A 19,691-nucleotide genomic window follows, 5' to 3' on the forward strand; every position below is an offset into this window, starting at 1 on the left:
GCCTGGCCACGCCCCCTTTCCCTTTCATCTTTCTCATTGACCAATGGGCTTGGAGCATTAAGGCCACACCCCTATTCCGCATTCTACTGGGGCCCTGGTTACGCCTCCTCTGGCTCAGTTACGCAGCTGCCTGCTAGGTGACTGGAGGCGTTGATCGGTGCTCGCTGGGATTTTGCTGACGTGGCCCCAACCCCGCCTCCCTCCCCACCCCACAATGGCAGAAGAAACTGGACAGAGCAAATTAGCTGCAGCCAAGAAAAAGGTAAAGACGTACCAGGTCATGGCCCCCCAACTCAGCCACAGATTCCCTCCGACGACAAGACCGCTGCCAGAGTCCATACTACTCCTGAGGCACACTGGACTTTGCCCCCCAACACCGGCGCTTCTGGGCTCCCCCTACAAAAGTCTTGTCAGTCAGCCCTGCCCCTTCAGCAAACAGCTCAGTCCCTGCCCTCGCCAATCACCCCAGGGTGACTTTGGGCGGGTGCCTCCTGGAGCTGCCCACTCCATTACTGGGCCCTCACCTCTTGCCACCCCAAGTTGGACCTCCCTGGGCTCTTTGGGCTCACATCTCCAAGGACCTGGGCCCCCCAGCCCCAGGCCCCGCCCTCACCAGTTGTCCCTGGGTGACATTGGGCTGGTGACTCCTGGGGCTCCCTGCTGCAGACTCTGCCCTCCCCTCCTGCTGCCTCAAGGTCGACCTCCCTGGGCTCTTTGCGCTGGCGTCTCTAAGGACCTGGGTCACAACCCTGTGTTTCCCTCCCGCATCGTGGAGCGGCAACTCGGACATCGCGCTGATGTGGTCCCTCCCCCGCACTAGGAGGAGTGGAATGTAGTGATGTCACAGTCTGTCTACTAACTGTCATTACTGCAAGACTGGCTTTGGTCTTATGGCCCAGTCCCCTAAGCGTTGTCACCCCATTTCTGGTTCTTCTGGTCACAGCAGAAATTTCCAGCTGGAAGGGGAATGGAGACTATGGGACCCAGGAGCAAGAGGTTTCAGGCTGCCTCACTCCCTTACAGATGTTGATGGTGGGAAAAGCCTACACTTCCCCCGTGAACTCAAAATGTTGACAGTATCTCTGGATGGCAATTGGAGAATGGGTTTGGTTTGGTTTGGTTTTCTCCCAGGCTTCTACTTTCCAGAGAGATTTTAACATTTTTTTCCGAGTTCTCCACCTCATATTCTCATTCTCCATGGTTCTGGGACCAGACTGCCCTTCGGTCAGTGGTCTCTGAAGTGAGATTTCCTCATCTTCTGTGGAATAGACCTTGGGAAACTGAACTTGACAGTTTGAATCTTCCTCATATTATCTCAACCTTGGGTACTTTGAGTGCCACAGGATAAATGTGGGACATCTTTCTGAAGCATCAGTTTCCTTTAATTCTCTTGAGATCAAGAGAACAAACATGAATGTACTTAGGGATGGCAGTCCCATAGGTTTCTAAGAGTATACCAGACTTCTCTCTGAAATGAGGCTTGGGTTGTCCTCTTTCTGGTAAATTCCCAGATTTCACTGAAAGGCTGCCTTCTGCCATGAGGACACATTGATATAAAAGTTTGGGAGGTACTGGTGCAGTTCTTCCCACTAACAGACATGTGAGGATGTATGACTCTAAACCACATGACATACAGCTCCTGCCTACTTAATGTTTCCTTTTCTACCTCTGCCTCTGGGTTTGGTCCCTGGCAGCTGCTGATTCTTGGCAAAACCCCAGAGCTTAGAGTCAGAAGACTGGGTTTCCAAGTTCCAGTATCACCTTTTTCTTTTTCTTTTTTCTTTTTTTCTAGCCATGATATCAATCCTTCTCTGTCCCTAAATGATTGTGACACCTTATAGAGTGGTTGGTGTCATTAAATCAGATGGTATATAAGAGTCTTTTATAAAAACTATAAAGGAGGATGTGGCTGTAGGGGCTGATAGTTCTCATGAGTATTACTGCTCTTCTTTCCCACAGTTAAAAGAATATTGGCAGAGAAACAGCCCTGGTGTTCCAGCAGCAGCGAAGAGGAACAGGAAAGCAAATGGCAGTAACCCTGAGACAGCCGCTTCTGGTGGTTGCCACTCATCTGAGGCTGTGAGTCTTGCCTGGACAGGCTCCTGGGGACAGGGGGCCCAAGGGGCAGTAGAGGGCAATTGTTAAGATTGTGGATGGACTGTTGGGTGCTAGTCAAGGTTTCTGGATTTGGCCGGGCACGGTGGCTCACTCCTGTAATCCCAACACTTTGGGAGACCCAGGCAGGTGGATCCCAAGGTCAGGAGATCGAGACCATCCAGACTAACACGGTGAAAGCCCGTCTCTACTAAAAAATACCAAAAAAAGCCGGGCGTGGTGGCGGGCGCCTGTAGTCCCAGCTTCTGTGGAGTCTGAGGGAGGAGAATGGCGTGAACCTAGGAGGCGGAGCTTGCAGTGAGCCTAGATCATGCCACTGCACTCCAGCCTGGAAGACAGAGACTCCGTTTCAAAAAAAAAAAGAATTCTGGGTTTGAATCCTGCCTCTCCGTCTGCTAGGGATATGATTTAGGGCAAGTTGCTTGAGCTCTTTGGGCCTCTCTTTTCACATCTGTATAATAGAGGTGGTATTGTTTGACTTGTATTTGTGCAGTTTAAATGAGATTTATTATTGTCGATTTTATGTTAATCCCTAGTACATGGCCTGCTGTCAACACCCAGGACACCCAGGATATGGTCTTTGCTGTTTGAGTTTCCTCATCCCCAGTCTCAAGGGGAAGCCAGGACAATGAGAACAGTCACTTGCCATCAGGAGTCACTGAAAGGGCCCCAGGGTGGGATGGTGCGGAGATAAGAACCAGGAGAGAAGTTGGCATAAAGGAGTTATGGGACAAAGGTCCAAGATAGGCAGAAAAGAAAATGTTGCCAGTTGATGGGGAAGAAAGGAAGTCGGAGGGCTCAGACACTGGGGGACAGAACATCTCCATGTGCACTCTCATCTCTTGTAGTCAGCAACAGGTATCCACGGGGAGGGCCCTACATCATCTGCTACCCTGAAGGATCTGGAGGTAGGAGGCTCTGGGCAGAAGTGCAGTGACCCCGCAGGCCAGCCCTCCACCCTCCTCCCACAACGGGGACTGGGTGCCCTTCTGCCAGCTGAGACAGCCCACACACACCCCAGCCCTAATGATTGCTCTCTCTACCTCTCCCCCAACTCCTCCTGCACCTCCTCCTCTCTGCATGCACCTCAGAACCCATGCGAAGAACAAGCAGCAGTCCTGGACTCGAGATCCGTAAAAATCAGTCGACTGAATAACACCATCAAATCTTTGGTAAGAGTCCAGTGGGGTCCCCTGTTTCCACGCTGCCAATCCTAGGCTCCGGTTTCCCCTTGGGGCCCTGAAGAAGGGGGCTGGGGGCCCCTGGCGTCAAGGGCAGATAGGGAGCTGGGGCACCCAGGACTCACCTGGAGGGACCCCAGGGCATGCAGCATGGCTCTTCTTTTGCTGCCCTCTTTGCCGACTCTCTCCCCTCCAGACGCCCCTACTCGAGTCCTTACTACACATGCCCTGGCGTTGTTGCCTCTTGGGGAAGTGCTGGCCTGACTGGTTGTCAGGGGCCCTGTATTTCTGCCACGACTCAGTCCCTAATTTGATCTTTGATTCTGGACAAGCCACCTCTCCTTTTTGGGCTAGTGTTTCCAGAGGAGGTAGTGAGTATCAAAGGTCTCTGTTAGCTCTAAGAGTCTGAGATTTAAAGACCCCCTAGAATGGAAACCTCAGGGCCAAGGGCTCCTGTCTGTCCTTTTCCATCCTATATCTGCTGTGAAGAACCGTACCTGGCCCATACGTGCTCAGTAAATGTTTATTAAATGAACACACTTTTCTAAATCACAAGGTGGCAGAAGGGGGAGCCTTTCTCAAACTCCATCTCTAGAGGTTTATGTTGCTGTCCTCTCAAGAGATTCCTGATTCAGACTTTGAGTTCTGTGGCTGTGGCTGAAAACCAACAAAGACCCAAATCCTCTGTCCTTGGGAGCTTAGGAACATGTTGTTCCTGTTCCCATTGGGTCTGAGAACTTTGCCTTTAAAATCCATTCCTGGCCCCTGCCTACCGCTTCCTCTCTGGGGAATAGAGTTGAGGGGGCCACCTTCCATCACCTTAATTTGACTCACCCCACAGAAACAACAGAAGAAACAAGTGGAACATCAGCTGGAAGAAGTAACGTGATTTCTTCGTGTGCTCGTGACATGACTGCTGGGTTTGGGGGACACTCAGATGTAGAGGCCCCAGTCTCATTTCGCCTACTCCCAGCCTGGGGAAGAAGGCTCACTCCTCAGATTCCACCCCATCCCCACAGGGCCCCTGATAACCTGGTCCCATGGGTGGGTCTGTCCTGGGGCATTGGTGGCATTCTGGGGGCATGTCTCTTGCCGTGCCATCTCTGCCTCTCCCTGGTAAGAGCTCTGTCTTCCTCTTCTTATAGGAAAAGGAAGCAAACAATGAGAAACAGAAAGCCCAAAGGGAGCTAGAGGTGAGTGGAGGGTGTGAAGTTTCCTCCTGTCCTCCGGAGAGTGTTTCTTTCCATTTCAGCACTTGCTTGGCTTTTCTCCCAAAGGTTCAAATCCAGAGATTGAACATAGAGAACAAGAAACTAAATACGGACCTGTATCGCACGAAACGTTCTCTCAGATACTTTGAAGGTGGGAATCTGGGCACCCTGTCATCCTTCAACCTGGCACTTTGACAGGTCTGTAGGGGGAGTCCTTTGAGCCCCATCTCAACTCTGTCATTACAGAAGAGTCCAGGGATCTGGCCAGCCGCCTGCAACATTCATCACAGCGTACAGGAGAGTTAGAGCGGGCTCTCTGTGCTGTCGCCGCCACGCAGAAGAAGCCGGATGGGGTGAGTCCAACCACCTGCGCTGTCCCCTGGGAGCCCGGCTTCACAGATGGAGGAGGGAGCCTAAAGGTCCCTTCTGCAGGATGGAGTGTCCTGCCCAGAAGGCAGCATGGCCATTTCTCACTGCTTTTGTGTATGGTTGTTAGAGGCAGCCTGAGGCTGAGTCAGCTGCTGTGGGTGAGTTGGGGGGCGCGGTGGGGAGCGAGCACTGGATGCAGAGCTTGGAGGCCAAGTGGCTGCCCTGCCCTTACCTGGCCGTGGTCTTGGCCAAGTCCTAGGTGGGGTGTGGGGTATTGGGTACTTATACTGTGAAGGTACAGAAGGGTATCTTTAGTATGTTACCATTTCTGTAGAGAGAGGAAACGTGTGTGTGTGTGTGTGTGTGTACACACTATGATAATATACATAAAACATGTCTGCAAGTGTTCATAAACAACTCAGAAGAGAGCAACGGGGTGGCTAGCAGATACTTCCCTTTTATTCCTTCTGAGTTTTGGACTATGTGAATGTATCATCCTTTCAAAAAGTGAATAAAAGATTAATTTTCCCCTTCCTGACTCTGCCCCCACCCCCAGCAAGAAAAATGGGCTTAGAGAATCTGATAGACCTGGGTATTCAAATCCTAGCTCTGCCTAAGTGATCTTAGGCAAGCACTTAACCTCAAATACTCCATGTTTTTTCATCTACCCAAGAGAGGTAATCATAGTAACTGTCTCCTATGGTGGTTGCGAGGATTCAATGGGATTGCTAGCAAGGTACCTGCTGAAGCACTCCATAAAGGTTCCAACAGTGATAGTCATAACAATAGCAATATTATCTAATCTCTCTCCTCGTCCCTTCCAACTTCACTGAGTTTTTTTCAAAACCAGACCACGGGCTTGGAAATGCCTTGATCTTTACTGGCCAAGTTGTATATTGGGTCTAGCCCTAGCCCTTTTAAGGGGCACTGTGTGGAATGGCCCAGGCTCCCCAGATCGAAACTTCTCACTCTTCACCATCCAGTTCTCGAGCCGCAGTAAAGCACTTATGAAGATGCAGTTAGAGCAGTCCATAAGGGAGCAGATACTGCTGAAACGACACGTGACACAGGTGAGGTTTTGCAGAGGGAGGGATGTGGAAGGAAGATGACCCCAGGTGGCCAGGAGCAGGTGAGGACCAGTGACAGCCTTTCCTAACTTCTGTGCCCATTCTTGCAGTTGAAGGAGTCGCTTAAAGAAGTCCAGCTGGAGAGAGATCAATATGCGCAACAAATAAAAGGAGAGAGGGCCCAGTGGCAGCAGAGGATGAGGAAAATGTCACAGGAGGTGAGATCTGACCCTTCAGCCTCTCGCCCCCCCAACAACTTAGATAGGTCACTGGATCTTTCTGGGCATCTTTAAAATGGGAATAGTGCAGCCAGAGGTGGTCCTGGGTCTGGGCTTTGTGGAGGTGGGGGCAGAGAGGGAGATGGGAGCCTGTCCAGCCACCAGCCCCTCTCTCCAGGGCCCTTTCCCCCTGTGCTTTGGGCAGGTTTGCACATTGAAGGAGGCGAAGAAGCATGATACGCATCGGGTAGAAGAGCTGGAGAGGAGTTTGTCCAAACTCAAAAACCAGATGGGTAAGATGTGACCGGCATGACCTGGCAGCAGGACTGGCATCAGAGGGCTGTGGGGGTGGCTTAGAATGCCCCAGGAAGGTGGGTGGATGGCAGGGCTTTGAGGCAGAGGGAAAGAGGTCTGTGCCAGGAGACAAGTCTTGTCATCTCCATGAGCCTCAGTGTCCTAATGAGCAAAGAGGGCCCATTGTCAGCCACCCACAGTGCTCTTTATCTGAAAGTGGTTTGGAAGATTGGCTACCATCCGGGTGCGAGGAATCATTAGCAGTGAGGCCAAGTTTGGGGGGACTGAGAGGAGCTCTGCGCCAAGAGGAGGGTGTTTTGTTGTTTTTTGTTTTTTTTGTTTTGAGAATCCAGAGGCCCTTATGGTCTGCTTCCTTTCTCAGCTGAACCACTGCCCCCGGATCCCCCAGCAGTGCCCTCTGAGGTGGAGCTGCAAGACCTGAGGAAGGAGCTGGAGAGAGTGGCAGGAGAGCTCCAGGCTCAGGTGGAAAACAATCGGCACATCAATGTCCTGAACCGTGGGCAAAAGGAGAGGCTTTGCGAGCAGGAGGAGTGGCTTCAGGAGCAGCAGGAGAGGCTTCGGGAACAGGAGAAGAGGCTTCAGCAGCTGGCCGAGCCACAGAGTGACTACGAGGAGCTGGTGGGTTGCCTCACCTGGGGAGCCTGCCCGCCTCCCTAGCCCTCCAGGCCTTTGTTTCCCCACCTGTAAAATGGGGCAGTGCAGCCCTCACATGAAATATTACTTCCAAAGGCACCCGTGAGTCAGAGCTTTGCTCTGGTGGCTGTGGGAGAGAGGAGAGTATTTTTCTAACCTGCCTCCACCCTTCCCGGTGCCATGGGAGGCAGACACCAAGTTCTGGGGTCTCCAGCTGCAGAACTTGCTTCTCTCTGTCCAGAAGAACGAGGACAAGAGCGCCCTGCAGTTGGAGCAGCAAGTAAAGGAGCTGCAGGAGAAGCTGGGCCAGGTGACGGAGACGGTCACCTCGGCCCAGAAGGAGCCAGAGGCAGCAGCCCCAGCCTCGGGGGCTGGGGGCGAGTCTGTGAGTGGGGAGACCCTCCCGGCCCTGCGGGAAGTCATGGAGAAGCTGGAGGTGAGTGAGTCCTAGCATGGGCCAAGAAGGGCAGGGGTGGGGCAGGTCGCTGCTGAGATGTGACCCCATAATTTTGGCTCCAGAGCGGCCTTATGGACCTCCTGGAGGAGAAGGCGGACCTGAGGGAGCATGTGGAGAAACTGGAAGTTCGATTCATCCAGTACTGGAGAGAGAGATGCCATCAGTGAGTGGGAGACCAGGGCACGGCAGGGAGAGCTGCAGGGCTGTGGGAGGGGCCCCAGCGTCTGAGCCCTTTCCTCCCGCAGGAAAGTGCATCGCCTTCTAACAGAGCCAGGGGGCAGTGCCAAAGACGCGGCACCTGGAGGAGGACATCATCAGCCTGGCCCAGGACAAGGAGGAGGGGAAGGTAGGGTGTGCAACATCCCTGTGGGGGTAGGGGTGGGGGTGCGGGTGGGGGTGGGCATGAGGGTGAGCACCAGCAGCGGCCTGACAGCTGAGCACCCCTCCCTTCAGGTGAAGCTGCTGGAGCTGCAGGAGATGGTGTTGCGGCTTGTGCCAACTATAACGAGGGGCACGGCAAATTCCTGGCCGCTGCCCGGAACCCTGCTGCTGAACCCGGTCCAGGAGCCCCAGCCCCCCAGGAGCTTGGGGCTGCCGACATGCATGGTGGTGAGTAGAGCCCCCAGGTGGGGTGAGCAGGCAGGAGCATGGGGGGCTAGCACTCCACTCAGATCCTCGCCTCCCTCTCTCCAAAGATCTTTGTGAGATGAGCCTCACCAACAGCGTGAAGCCTGCGCAAGGAGAAGCCAGGGAGGGTTCTTCCCAGGACAACCCTACTGCACAGCCAATCGTGCAGCTCCTTGGTGAGATGCAGGACCACCAAGAGCACCCAGGCTTGGGCAGCAACCCCTGTGTGCCATGCTTTTGCTGGGCTTGGCTGCCCAGAAGGAGATAAATACCACCATCATCAAAGAGCTGCTCAAGACATTGTTAAAAACGAAACAAAGTTACGGGGTTAATCTCCTACACAATTCATTTACTTCATTTGAATGTTACAGCCACTCATGATTATTTGTGTTTCTAATTTATAGTTTAAGTTTATTTGTAGAAAATTAAAGGAGAGTGGGTCTCTGTGGCTCTCACGGATGTTCACTCTGGCATCCTTTAGCATTTTTCTTTTTAATTTCATAATTGTAGGGCATTAGCATGCATATCGAGTTTGCCCTTACATGGTGGGAGTTCAAACACACAAAGACCCAGTCGTCGCACAAAACTCTTCTCTCTGGTTTGAAATAGGCTCCCGTGCTTTTTAAATGTTATTGCAGTGTGCATATTCATTACAGAATTCAGATAAAATTTGCTTATGTTCTGCTATTATGCTTGATCTCATCTTAATCACAGTGAGCTCTTCAAGAGCTCAATATGTGCTTTGCCCTCAAGTGTGCACTGTTTATTACTTTGTAATATGCCACTATGAGTACTGACATTTAGAGCTGTTTAAAGGCCGAGAACTGGAAACAGCCTTTCCTCCATTTTCTGTGTATTGGTGATGGGAGTAATAACCTTTTGGGGGAGCTTTTTAAATCTCACAGAAGAGGAAAGTGGCCTGCTCTGGCAGGTATGTGCAGGATAAAGTGTGTTTCATTTGTTCCGGTGCCGAGAATGAGCACTGTACTGTGGCAGTTCCCTTAGGATTTTTATATGCTCTGGGATCATGAAGATATTGCATCGTGAGCTGCAGCAGTTGTACTCTTTTCCAATGACCTAAAAAGGGCTTATTTCCGAGGAATGAAAGGCTCCCATCATTGGCTGTGGATGTGGAAAACCTTTCCTAGCTTAGAGCATTTGTATCTATAATACATTTTAAAGTCAGAGTTCATGTTACCTGTTTTAATCACATGACTTCCTGTCCCAGTTCACAAAAGGGCGCTGGTTGGCATTCTTTTTAATGTATTTAGTGAAGATCATAAGAAATCCTTTAAGAGTTTAAATGTCCCTGGAACAGGCATACAGGCTCTGGTCAAGAATGAATTAGAGTGAAGGAAAGCTGTGTGACACCTGGCGTTCCTCTCTGTTCATGGAGCTTCTTTGAGGCTTGAAGATTGATGTTACCATCTAGACGTCTCTGGCTAATACCTATTCTTCAACCACCTTGGTTACTCTGACATAGGAATTTACTTCTTTTCCTTGAGTGGAAAACACTTTAATAACAAACATTATTATAAGCTAATATATGTGAGAGTACTTAGTTGAAACAAAAAGGAATTTTAGTAGACAGTATTATGTTATCTTTGAAAATCAAGGAGAAGTTTATGCAACTTAAAATGTTTACACACTGTGGTGCAATCTACCGTTTGTGAATGTCAGTGTATTATCAGGAAACGTGTTTATACAATCGCAGAGTTGTAGTTCCTCACAAACTTCTTTACGAAGAGTGAAATATGTTTTTGTACCTCTCAGTTTCAGTCAGGGACATATTTTGTGCAATATTTATGTGATTGTGCCTATGAGTGATGAATGAACGCATTTCAGTCATACATTGCCTAAATCATAACTTGATGATGCTTGGGAAAGAATCAACAGTTAAAACTTCGTGAAGTTCTAATGTCTGTGTTCCAAAACACATCACATTATTAGGTTGTAGGGAGAGATGTATGTGTGCTCCCTGGGGTGGGGATTTTCTACTCACTAGACCATCTCCATTTTTAGCATTTGGCATCCTCATGATCCTTTTATAAATATGAGATGAACAGGAGAGCAGCAATATGATTTTGCCAATGGAATAACAGATTTGCCAGCATTCAATGAAAGAGGGCACATATTGGGTCCTTGTGACTTCAACTGACTCTTCCAAATTGTATGAATTTATCAATGTATTAGATAAACCCAGTTTCAGAATGATAAAGAAAAAATATTAGACCAAATAATGTGGCTAATTAACAGTGGTATGATTTCTAGCCCGTGGGTTTAAAACTGTACCTTAAAGAGTCATTTTAAAATAATATAAATATTTAAAAATGTAACTGCTATCTTTATGTTATGAAATAAGTTAAAACATTTTAAAATGTGAATACTGTAGTTTAAAAGAAAGAAATGGTGGGAAGGAAAAGTAGAGAAAGAAATGCCAATTCCAGTCCAAAGCTTTATTTGCCAAGTTTTCTTAGAAGGAATTTTACCAATGTATGAGTTCTTGTTAACAGAATGTGTAACGGAAATACTGAAAACTTTTGCCTAAAGTGGCATTATTGACTGCTGGCGTGATGCTACTGTAATGTAATAAATTATTAAGTTGTTGCAAAGTGCTGTTTTTGCCTTAAAATTTTATTTTGTGTGTCTTGAAAACTATAGTATTAAAGGTATTGATACTGTGCAAATACTGGGCATGCTTGGCATGAGATAATCTGTTTCATTTTCACAAAATTGTAGTATAACTATGCAAGTGTTTATTAAAAGAGCACAAAATAAAAAAGGTATGGGATTTAAAAAGTTATGGGGTGAAAAAGTTATCGGATAAAAATTGTAAAAATGTGGCAGAAAAGTAGAAAAAACTTTCTGAAATGTTACCAAAAAAAAGTTACGAAAAAGAAGTTATGGGATTTAAAAAAAAAAAAAGTCATGGGAAAAAGCAGACCACTGTCAGCAAAGCCTAGAGAAGTGGGGCTGGAGTCTCCACTGCCACCATGTCCCTACCACCCCTTCCGAGTCACCCCTTTACAATTAGGGTAGCAAGACAAGACCTCTGTCTAATGGGGAAAGACAAACAGACCCTTTGCCACCTTGACCAGGGCTGAGTCCCTAAATTTCTGGATGGTGATGATTGTTATTTAAGAGCCAGAGGCTGGTGGAGTTGGTTTGTTTGGAGGAGGCCTGATGGCCCCCTTACTCTCACCATAGCAACTTTTCCCTCAGGGGGGCTCCCTTCTTATTCAGAGAGGCAGGACAGTGGGGCTAACTGTGGACCAGGCGAGGGCACGGGCTGCTGGGGTGGCCACCCTTCTCCGGTGTACATATTGTGTCTGTGTAAGGTTTTGTATATTCCAGAGGGTAGGGCCGCCCCTGTATCGTACCTAGCAGAGGTTGGAGCTGGCACATGGGGAGGAGGTTCTAATAATTATTTGTGGCTGGGAAACTTATTTATTGCTAGCAAAGGACAGAGGAAGGAGGCGGGGATGGGGTCGTGGTTCCCTGGTGATGCGACTCCTGTTTATTTTGCTTTTTATTTTGGAATATATTGATTTAGCTGTACTGCCCGGCCTGGTGTGTTCCCGTTTCCCTCACTGGGTCCTGGAGTTTGTGCCACCAAACGAGGAGCCCTAGAGTGTCTTGAGTATGTCCAGCTAGGCTGTTAGGGACCTTCCAGGTGTGTTACCTGTATGCTGCCTAGTGGCGCCTGGGGGATTCCACGGGGACTGCCATGTCACCTATGGGGCACAGTCCAGCCCTGACAGCCAACAGGCTCAGAAGCCTGTTGTAGCGGTGGCCGGGAAGACAGGTACCAGCACCTAAGGGCACTGACTTCCACCCATCCAAGGCGTCTTCCCTTCCGTCCCCTTGCCTCCCTCCCCTGTCTGCACCTGATGGCCTGTTCTGTCTGTCCCTCCAGAGTGCTGGGCTGCCCCGCAGGCTCCCTTCAGGCTGAGTTCGTGGCCCTGCCCCGTGGTGGCCAGAGCCAGCTTCACAGGACAAGAGCCAGCTAAGTTCCAGGGGCTTTCCAGGAAGTGTCCCTTGGAAAGGCTATGGCCTTTTCACCCCTCTAAACAGCACCCTAAAAATGGCTTGGCCTTTCCCCTCCCCTGAGCTCCACAGAGAACAGAGCCAGCAGAGGACACACTTCCCCGTCATCCAGAAATGGGTTTGATTCTCAGCCAAGGGACAGTAGGACTGGTAGAGACTGTCAGGACACACAGCTGCCTTCACAGCACTCCCATGCTTGGTGGGGGGATGGGAGGGATGGTGGGGGGATGGGAGGGATGGCGGGGGCTGACTCTCCACAGGCCGGGCGTGGTAAGGTTGGTATTAGTTCTTGTTTAAATGTTTGCTAGAATTCAGGCTTTTCTTTGCTGGGAGACTTTTTATTACCACTTTGATCCCATTATTTGTTATTAGTTTGTTCAGGTTTTGGGTTTCATCATGGTTCAATCTTGGTAGGTTAGATGTGTCTGGAAATTTATCCATTTTTAGTACGTTTTCCTATTTATTTGCATATAATTGCTGACCACTAGTGATCCTTTGAGGTTTATTTTTCTTTTTTTCTTTTTTTTTTGATATGGAGTCTTGATCTGTCGCCCAGGCGGGAGTGCAGTGGCGCGATCTCAGCTCACTGCAAGCTCCACCTCCCGGGTTCATGCCATTCTCCTGCCTCAGCCTCCCAAGTAGCTGGGACTACAGGCGTCTGCCACACGCTCGGCTAATTTTTTTGTATTTTTTTTGGTAGAGATGGGATTTTTACCGTGTTAGCCAGGATGGTCTTCTCTCCTGACCTCCTGATTCGCCCGCCTTAGTCTCCCAAAGTGGTGGGATTACAGGCGTGAGCCACGCCCCCTTGGGACAGGGACACACACACACACACACACACACACACACACACACACACACACACACACACACACACACACACACAGAGATTTGGTGGTTGTGGCGCCCAGTCGCGAGTGTGAAGAAGGGACCAGATGGGTCGGGCAGAAAGGTGCTGGGTCAAGAGAGGAGGGGGCAGCCGGGAGCGCGCACACGCGGGGTGCGCCGGGTTGAGGGGTGAAGGGTGAGGGGTGAGGGGTAAGAGGTGAGGGGCCACGAGGACCAGGGCGGGGTAGGGGCAGCCCTTTCCCAGGCGGTAGCGGGGGCGCTGGTGCTGTTGCCCTTTTAAGCTGCGGCTTGACGGGAGCCGCGCCTCCTGTCGGTGGAGTCGGTTATAAAGGGAGCAGCCCCCCAGGCCGCCACACAGCTCCCGCCAAGTCCTCGGTGTCCCTTGCCATTTTCCAGCCGCGCTCCCACGAGGGTCATGGCGGCGGGGAGAGGTGGAGCCGCGAGAGCTCGGCCGGGGGCCCCGCCGGGTGGTCGCGGCCATGACAGCGGCTCGGGACCGGTTCCTTTTCCGCGCCCCTCCCGCCTGAGATGAGGGGAAGATGTCCCTGTCAGCGTTCAAGGCCAAACTGAAGTTGCCGGCCTCTATCTTCCACGAGAACCAGGAGCCACAGCCGCGGCTCACGCTGCACCGCAACATCAAGGTGAGTCGCCGGGTGGCGGCCTCGCGGCGCAGGGCGAGGGCGGAAAGGGGGTGCCCAGAGTCCCAGGACAAAGGGGAACCTGCCCCAGAGAGGCCCCGGTTCCCCGCCCTTTTCTCCCGCAACTGGCCCGCCGGGCACTGGGCCAGGCTTGGGTGGGAGAAGGCAGAGGGCGCGTCTCTCCAACTCCTAGCGCGGGGCTGGCTTGGGGGCTGCTGGCCCCTCTCGGCCCCTGTCGCTGCGCTTCGAGGTGGGAGCCCGCGGCTGCCGGAGCCCTCTTGGGACCCATGGTCGCCCTCAGTGAGCCCACCTGCTCTGGGGACCGCGACAGGGCGGGGCAGGGCGGCTCCCGAGTTGTTGGAGCCCAGGCGGGGAAGGGGAAAGACCTTTAAGATTTTCGGTTTTTTGGCGAGGCGTAGTGGCTCACGCCTGTAATCCCAGCACTTTGGGAGGCCAACCGGGCTGATCACTTGAGGTCAGGAGTTGGAGACCAGCCTGGCCAACATGCTGAAACCCGTCTCTACTAAAAAATAGAAAAATTAGCCGGTCGTGTTGGCAGGCGACTTAATCCCAGCTATTTGGGAGGCAGAGGCAGGAGAATGGTTTGAACCCAGGAGGCGGAGGTGGCAGTGAGCTGAGATCGAGCCGTTGCACTCAAACCCAGGGGAGAAGAGCGAGACTTCTCTCTCTCTCTCTCAAAAAAAAGTTTTCTTTCTTTTTGTTGAGACAGAGTCTCACTCACTCTGTCGCCCAGGCTGGAGTGCAGTGGCGCGATCTCGGCTTGCTGCAGCCTACCTCTCTTGACAGTCCACTGGTTAAAGCGATTCTCCTGCCTCAGCCTCCAGAGTAGCTGAGATTACAGGCGCCCGCCACCACGCCTGGCTAACTTTTGTGTTTTTAGTAGAGACGGATTTTTAGTAGAGACGCGGTTTCACCATGTTAGTCAGAATGGTCTTGATCTTCTGACCTCATGATCCGCCCGCCTTAGCCTCCCAAAGTGCTGGGATTACAAGCGTGAGCCACCGCGCCCGGCCTCTGTTTTGTTTTATACATGTAATATATTCACAAGTATCTTTACAAAGTGATTTTGATACTCTTTTGTCTTCTCCCTAGAATCTCTTTGTTCTGTAATAATTTTGTTAGTTTATTTTGATCTTATTTTCCTTTTCAAAGCCTTTCCTTAAATATCTATTCTATGTTGCTTATCATTTGTAGTCTTTTTTTTTTTTTTTTTTTTGAGAGAGAGAGTCTTGCTCTGTCACCCAGGCTGGAGTGCAGTGGCGCAATATGGGCTCACTGCAAGCTTCGCCTCCCGGGTTCACGCCATTCTCCCGCCTCAGCCTCCTGAGTAGCTGGGACTACAGGGGCCAGCCACCACGCCCCGCCAATTTTTTGTATTTTTTAGCAGAGACGGGGTTTCACCGTGTTAGCCAGGATGGTCTCGATCTCCTGACCTCATGATCTCCCACCTTGGCCTCCCAAAGTGCTGGGATTACAGGCGTGAGCCACCGCGCCCAGCCCTGATTCTATATTATAGTGAGTTGTACAATTATTTCCTTATATGTTACAATGTAATAATAATAGAAATAAAATGCACAATAAATGCAATGTCCTCGAATCATCCCAAAATCATCTCCCCCAACCTTGTCTGTGGAAAAATTGTCTTCTGCAAAACTGGTTCCTGATGCCAAAAAGTTTGGGGACTGCTGGCATAAGTGGTCTCATATAGTATTTGTCCTTTTGTGCCTGGCTTATTTCACTTAGCATAATGTCTTTAACGTTCATGCATGTTGTAGCATGTGCCAGAATTTCATTTGTTTTTAAGGCTGAATAATATTCCCTTGTATGTATTTAATACGCCTTGTTATCTTTTCATCTGTTGATGAATGCTTGGGTTGCAGCCACCTGTTGGCTGTTGTGAATAGTTTCGCATTGCCTGTCTTTGTCATGATCGCCATCCTATTTCACATCTAGCAGGTGTGAAATTCCATTGATTGATTGATTGATTGATTGAGACAGGGTCTGACTGTTGCCCAGTCTGGAGTGCAGTGGCATGATCTTGGCTCACTGCAACCTCCATCTCCCAGGCTCAAGCAATTCTTCTGCCTCAGCCTCAGCCTTCCGAGTAGCTGGGATTATAGGCATGCACCACTACCAGCTGGCTAATTTTTGTATTTTTAGTAGAGACGGGGTTTCACCATGTTGGCCATGCTGGTCTCGAACTCCTGACCTCAAATGATCCACCTGTCTCCGCCTCCCAAAGTATTTGGATTACAGGTGTGAGTCACTGCGCCCAGCTAGTAGGTGTGAATTTCTATGTCTTAGTGGTTTTGATTTGCATTTACGTGATGGCTAATGATGTTGAGTATCTTTTTATGTGTTTATTGGCCATTTGTCTATTTTCTTTGGGGAAATATTTATTCCAAAATTTAACCTATTTTTAAGTGGGTTATGTATCTCTTTATTATTTAGTTGTAAGAAGTTTTTACATATTCTAGATAGGAGTTATAACAATTTTCTCCCTTTTTCTGGATTGTCTTTTTTTCTTTCTTGATGGTGTCCTTTGAAGCACAAAGATTTTAAATTTTGATATAGTCCAATTTATCTTTCTTCGTTTGTGTTTTTTTGCTCCTTGTGCTTTTGGTGTAATATCTAAAAAGACATTGCTACACCAAGGTCACAAAGGTTTCTGTCTATGTTTTTTTCTATGAGTTTTATAGTTTTGTCAATATCTCTTATATTGAGCTCTTTTATCCATTTGAGTTAATTTTTGCATGTGGCATGAAGTAGGGGGGTATAGCTTCATTGTTTGCACCTAGACATCCAGTTATCTCAGAACTATCTGTTGAAAAGCTTATTCTTTCCCCATTGAATTGTCTTGGAACCCTTATTGAAGATCAACTGACTGTATATGTGAAAGTTTATTTCTGGATTCTATTCTTTCATCTGTTCATCTGTCCTTATACCAGTAGCACACTCTTGATTACTGTAGCTGTTTGGTAAGCTTTGACATCAGAAAGTATGAATCCTCCAGAAAGTTTTTTAAGGTGGGTTTGGCTGTTCTGGGTCACTTGCATTTCCATATGAATTTTAAGATCAGCTTGTCAGTTTCTGCAAAGGAGCCAGCTGGGATTTTAATCAGAGTTGCATTGAATATGTAGATGAACTTAGGAAGTACTGCCATTTTAACAATATTAAGTTTTCCTCCATGAACACAGGATGTATTTGTACTTATTTAGGTCTTACTTTAATTTCTTTCAATCATAGTTGTGTTGAATGCAGACCTACTTTGAATTAATTCTAAGTTATTTTTATGCTACTTATTGCTTGACAAATATAATTCCTTTTAGTTTTTAACTAGTTTTGATGTAATGTGAAGTGTATTTGGACCATGTGAAGCTTATTTCTGCTTTGAAATTTAATATAAATGGGTTATAATAAAATCTCACTGTGCTAATTTTTTGGTTATGTGAAATAGAAAATCAATGTAAATTTAAAAATTTATTCTGGGCCGGGCGCGGTGGCTCACACCTGTAATCCAAGCACTGTGGGAAGCTGAGGAGGGCAGATTACAAGGTCAGGAGATGGAGACCTTCCTGGCTAACACAGTGAAAGCCCTTCTCTACTAAAAATACAAAAAAATTAGCTGGGTGTGGTGGTGGGCGCCTGTAGTCCCAGCTACACAAGAGGCTGAGGCAGGAGAATGGTGTGAACCTGGGAGGCGGAGGTTGCGGTGAGCCGAGATCGCGCCACTGCACTCCAGCCTGGGCGACAGAGTTAGACTGCATCTCAAAAAAAAATTCATTCTGAAATGCGATAGATGTTGAAGCTCTTCTGGCAGATGGTTATAAAGAGGAATATATAATCATTCTATTGAGAAAATATAATCAATAATGTGAATACCTAAGGTAGTTTATTTTACATATATATCTCGGTATTTATATATTTTTGAGACAGAGCCTCACTCCTGTCACCCAGGGTGGAGTGGAGTGGCATGATCATGGCTCATTGCAGCCTGAACTTCTTGGGCTTAGGTGAGTCTCTCATCTCAGCCTCCTGAGTAGCTGCGACTACAGGTGTGCGCCACCATGCATGGCTAATTTTTTGTATTTTTAGTAGAGGTTTCCCCATGTTGCCCAGGCTAGTCTCAGACTCCTGGACTCACGTGATCTGCCCGCCTTGGCCTCCCAAAGAGCTGGGATTACAGGTGTAAGCCACTGTGTTGGCCTTATGTTTTATAATTTTTAAATGATACTTTTTATTCTATTACAAAACATAGATAATTGTAAAAAACTTGTAAAATATAAAAGAGGAAAAAGACAATAGAAAAATTATTTATGATGAAATTCCCAGGTAAACACCGATTACATTTTTTTTTTTTAAGAGCCTGTTGCTCAGGCTGGAGTGCAGTGGCATGATCATAGTTCACTGTAACCTCATACATCTCATACATTTTGATATCACTACTTCTGGTTTTATACATAATGTGTTCACTTTGAAACAAGAGAGTATAATTTTATAATGATTATTTTCATTGAATGATCATGATCTCATTGCAATTATTGATCATTTAGTTTATTCCTCAACATTTTGTTATATATATTTTTGCTGTTGTGAGTGGGATATTTCTTATAACTTGGCATTTGTGCCTACATTCAATTTACCTATAGGAAATTAATTTTTGCATATTTTTTTTTAATTGGTGCAGTGGCAGAATCTCAACTCACTGCAACCTCTGCCTCCTGGGTTCAAGTGATTCTCCTGTCTCAGCCTCCTGAATAGCTGGGATTACAGGCGCATGCCACCACACCCAGCTAATTTTTGTATTTTTAGTAGAGATGGTGTTTCCTCATGTTAGTCAGGCTGGTCTTGAACCCCTGATGTTGTGATCCGCCCACCTCAGCCTCCCAAAGTGCTGGGATTGCAGGCTTGAGCCACCATGCCCAGCCTCTTTGTGTGTTTTCTTATATCTTTCATCTGAGTTGCAAGGGGCACATTGGGTTTCCAGGAATTTTCTTAGCTAACTCTGTTCCTTTATCTTTTAAGGTTCTTAAGCATAAATCCTCTTTTTTTTTTTTTTCTGATGGGAAATACTGGGGCATAGCACTAGGAATACAAATTATGTTTAAATAGAGCACAAAGTACCATCTCAAAGGAATAACTGATGGTGAATTGTGATTCATTTTATTATGTATCAACTCTAATGAGGCTTAATAAATAATTGAGGTTTAACACTTAGGTAACCGTTCTGTATTTAAGTCTGAAAATTTTTCTCTGTTACAGTTTCAACTTCACATTGAATATTCTGTAAAGCAGAAATAAATTGATTAGCATTCTATGAATGAAAAATAAAGCCATGGGTCGGGTGCAGTGGCTCACACCTATAATCCCAGCACTTTGGGAGGCCGAGGCAGGCAGATCACCTGAGGCCAGGAGTTCGAGACCAGCCTGGCCAACGTGGTGAAACCTCGTCCCAGCTACTCGAGAGGCAGAGCCAGGAGAATGACTTGAACCCAGGAGACAGTGGTTCTGGTGAGCTGAGATCGTGCCACTGCACTCTAGCCTGGTGACAGAGCAAGACTCTGTCTCAAAAAAAAAAAAAATTAGCTGGGCATGGTGGCGTGCACCCATCATTCCACTGCTTAGGAGGCTGAGGCAGGAGAATCATTTGAACCTGGGAGGCAGAGGTTGCAGTGAGCCAGGGTTGCACCACTGCTCTCCAGCCTATGTGACAGAGTGAGACTCCATCCCTAAAAAACAAAACAAAACAAAAAAAACCCATGCTGATAATCGAAAAACCAGTTTACCTCATCACAGTTTAGAACATTGAATTGTAAAGATCTTTTTTCTAGTCCTGGCCAGGCTTAATGGTAACATGAGCAATTCAGTTACTTTCTCAGAGTTTTATATTTTTATCTGTAAAATGGAAATGATGGTATGTACAGTTTAGGATTTTTGTGAAAA

The 19,691-nt window shown here is 48.1% G+C and overlaps 1 protein-coding gene and 1 long non-coding RNA gene across 4 annotated transcripts in view; both read left to right on the forward strand.

Moving 5' to 3' along the window:
* The first annotated feature begins 56 nt into the window (after window positions 1-56).
* Window positions 57-10,805, forward strand: LOC129014228 (golgin subfamily A member 8B-like). Of its 3 annotated transcripts, XM_054451401.2 has the most exons (17): window positions 57-262; window positions 1,960-2,079; window positions 2,964-3,023; window positions 3,207-3,287; window positions 4,138-4,176; window positions 4,442-4,489; window positions 4,574-4,658; window positions 4,754-4,860; window positions 5,860-5,946; window positions 6,054-6,161; window positions 6,367-6,454; window positions 6,838-7,094; window positions 7,351-7,545; window positions 7,629-7,729; window positions 7,812-7,912; window positions 8,020-8,175; window positions 8,262-10,805. In XM_054451401.2, exons 1-17 carry the CDS (start codon window positions 215-217, stop codon window positions 8,459-8,461), a joined length of 1,881 nt encoding a protein of 626 aa, XP_054307376.1. In that variant the 5' UTR covers window positions 57-214; the 3' UTR covers window positions 8,462-10,805. The 3 variants fall into 3 exon arrangements, with proteins under 3 accessions (XP_054307376.1, XP_054307378.1, XP_054307377.1); XM_054451403.2 differs by lacking the exon at window positions 2,964-3,023 and having other exon boundaries at window positions 58-262; window positions 7,354-7,545; XM_054451402.2 differs by lacking the exon at window positions 2,964-3,023 and having other exon boundaries at window positions 59-262.
* A 2,560-nt stretch (window positions 10,806-13,365) lies between these two features.
* The window catches only part of LOC129014243 (uncharacterized), a 60,955-nt gene continuing 54,629 nt past the window's right edge, over window positions 13,366-19,691 (forward strand). Inside the window, exon 1 of the long non-coding RNA XR_010123930.1 lies at window positions 13,366-13,730. This is a non-coding gene — a long non-coding RNA (uncharacterized LOC129014243). The remainder of the gene's footprint in view (window positions 13,731-19,691) is intronic.

The sequence above is a fragment of the Pongo pygmaeus genome, chromosome 16, assembly GCF_028885625.2.
Source record: "Pongo pygmaeus isolate AG05252 chromosome 16, NHGRI_mPonPyg2-v2.0_pri, whole genome shotgun sequence".
Taxonomy (NCBI): domain Eukaryota; kingdom Metazoa; phylum Chordata; class Mammalia; order Primates; family Hominidae; genus Pongo; species Pongo pygmaeus.

Excerpts from the sequence above, each read along its gene's own strand:
- LOC129014228 (XM_054451401.2), top strand. The coding sequence starts at position 215 with ATGGCAGAAGAAACTGGACAGAGCAAATTAGCTGCAGCCAAGAAAAAG. Across the intron at positions 2,080-2,963 it reads GTTGCCACTCATCTGAGGCT|TCAGCAACAGGTATCCACGG; the intron begins GTGAGTCTTGCC and ends CATCTCTTGTAG. Across the intron at positions 3,288-4,137 it reads ATAACACCATCAAATCTTTG|AAACAACAGAAGAAACAAGT; the intron begins GTAAGAGTCCAG and ends CTCACCCCACAG.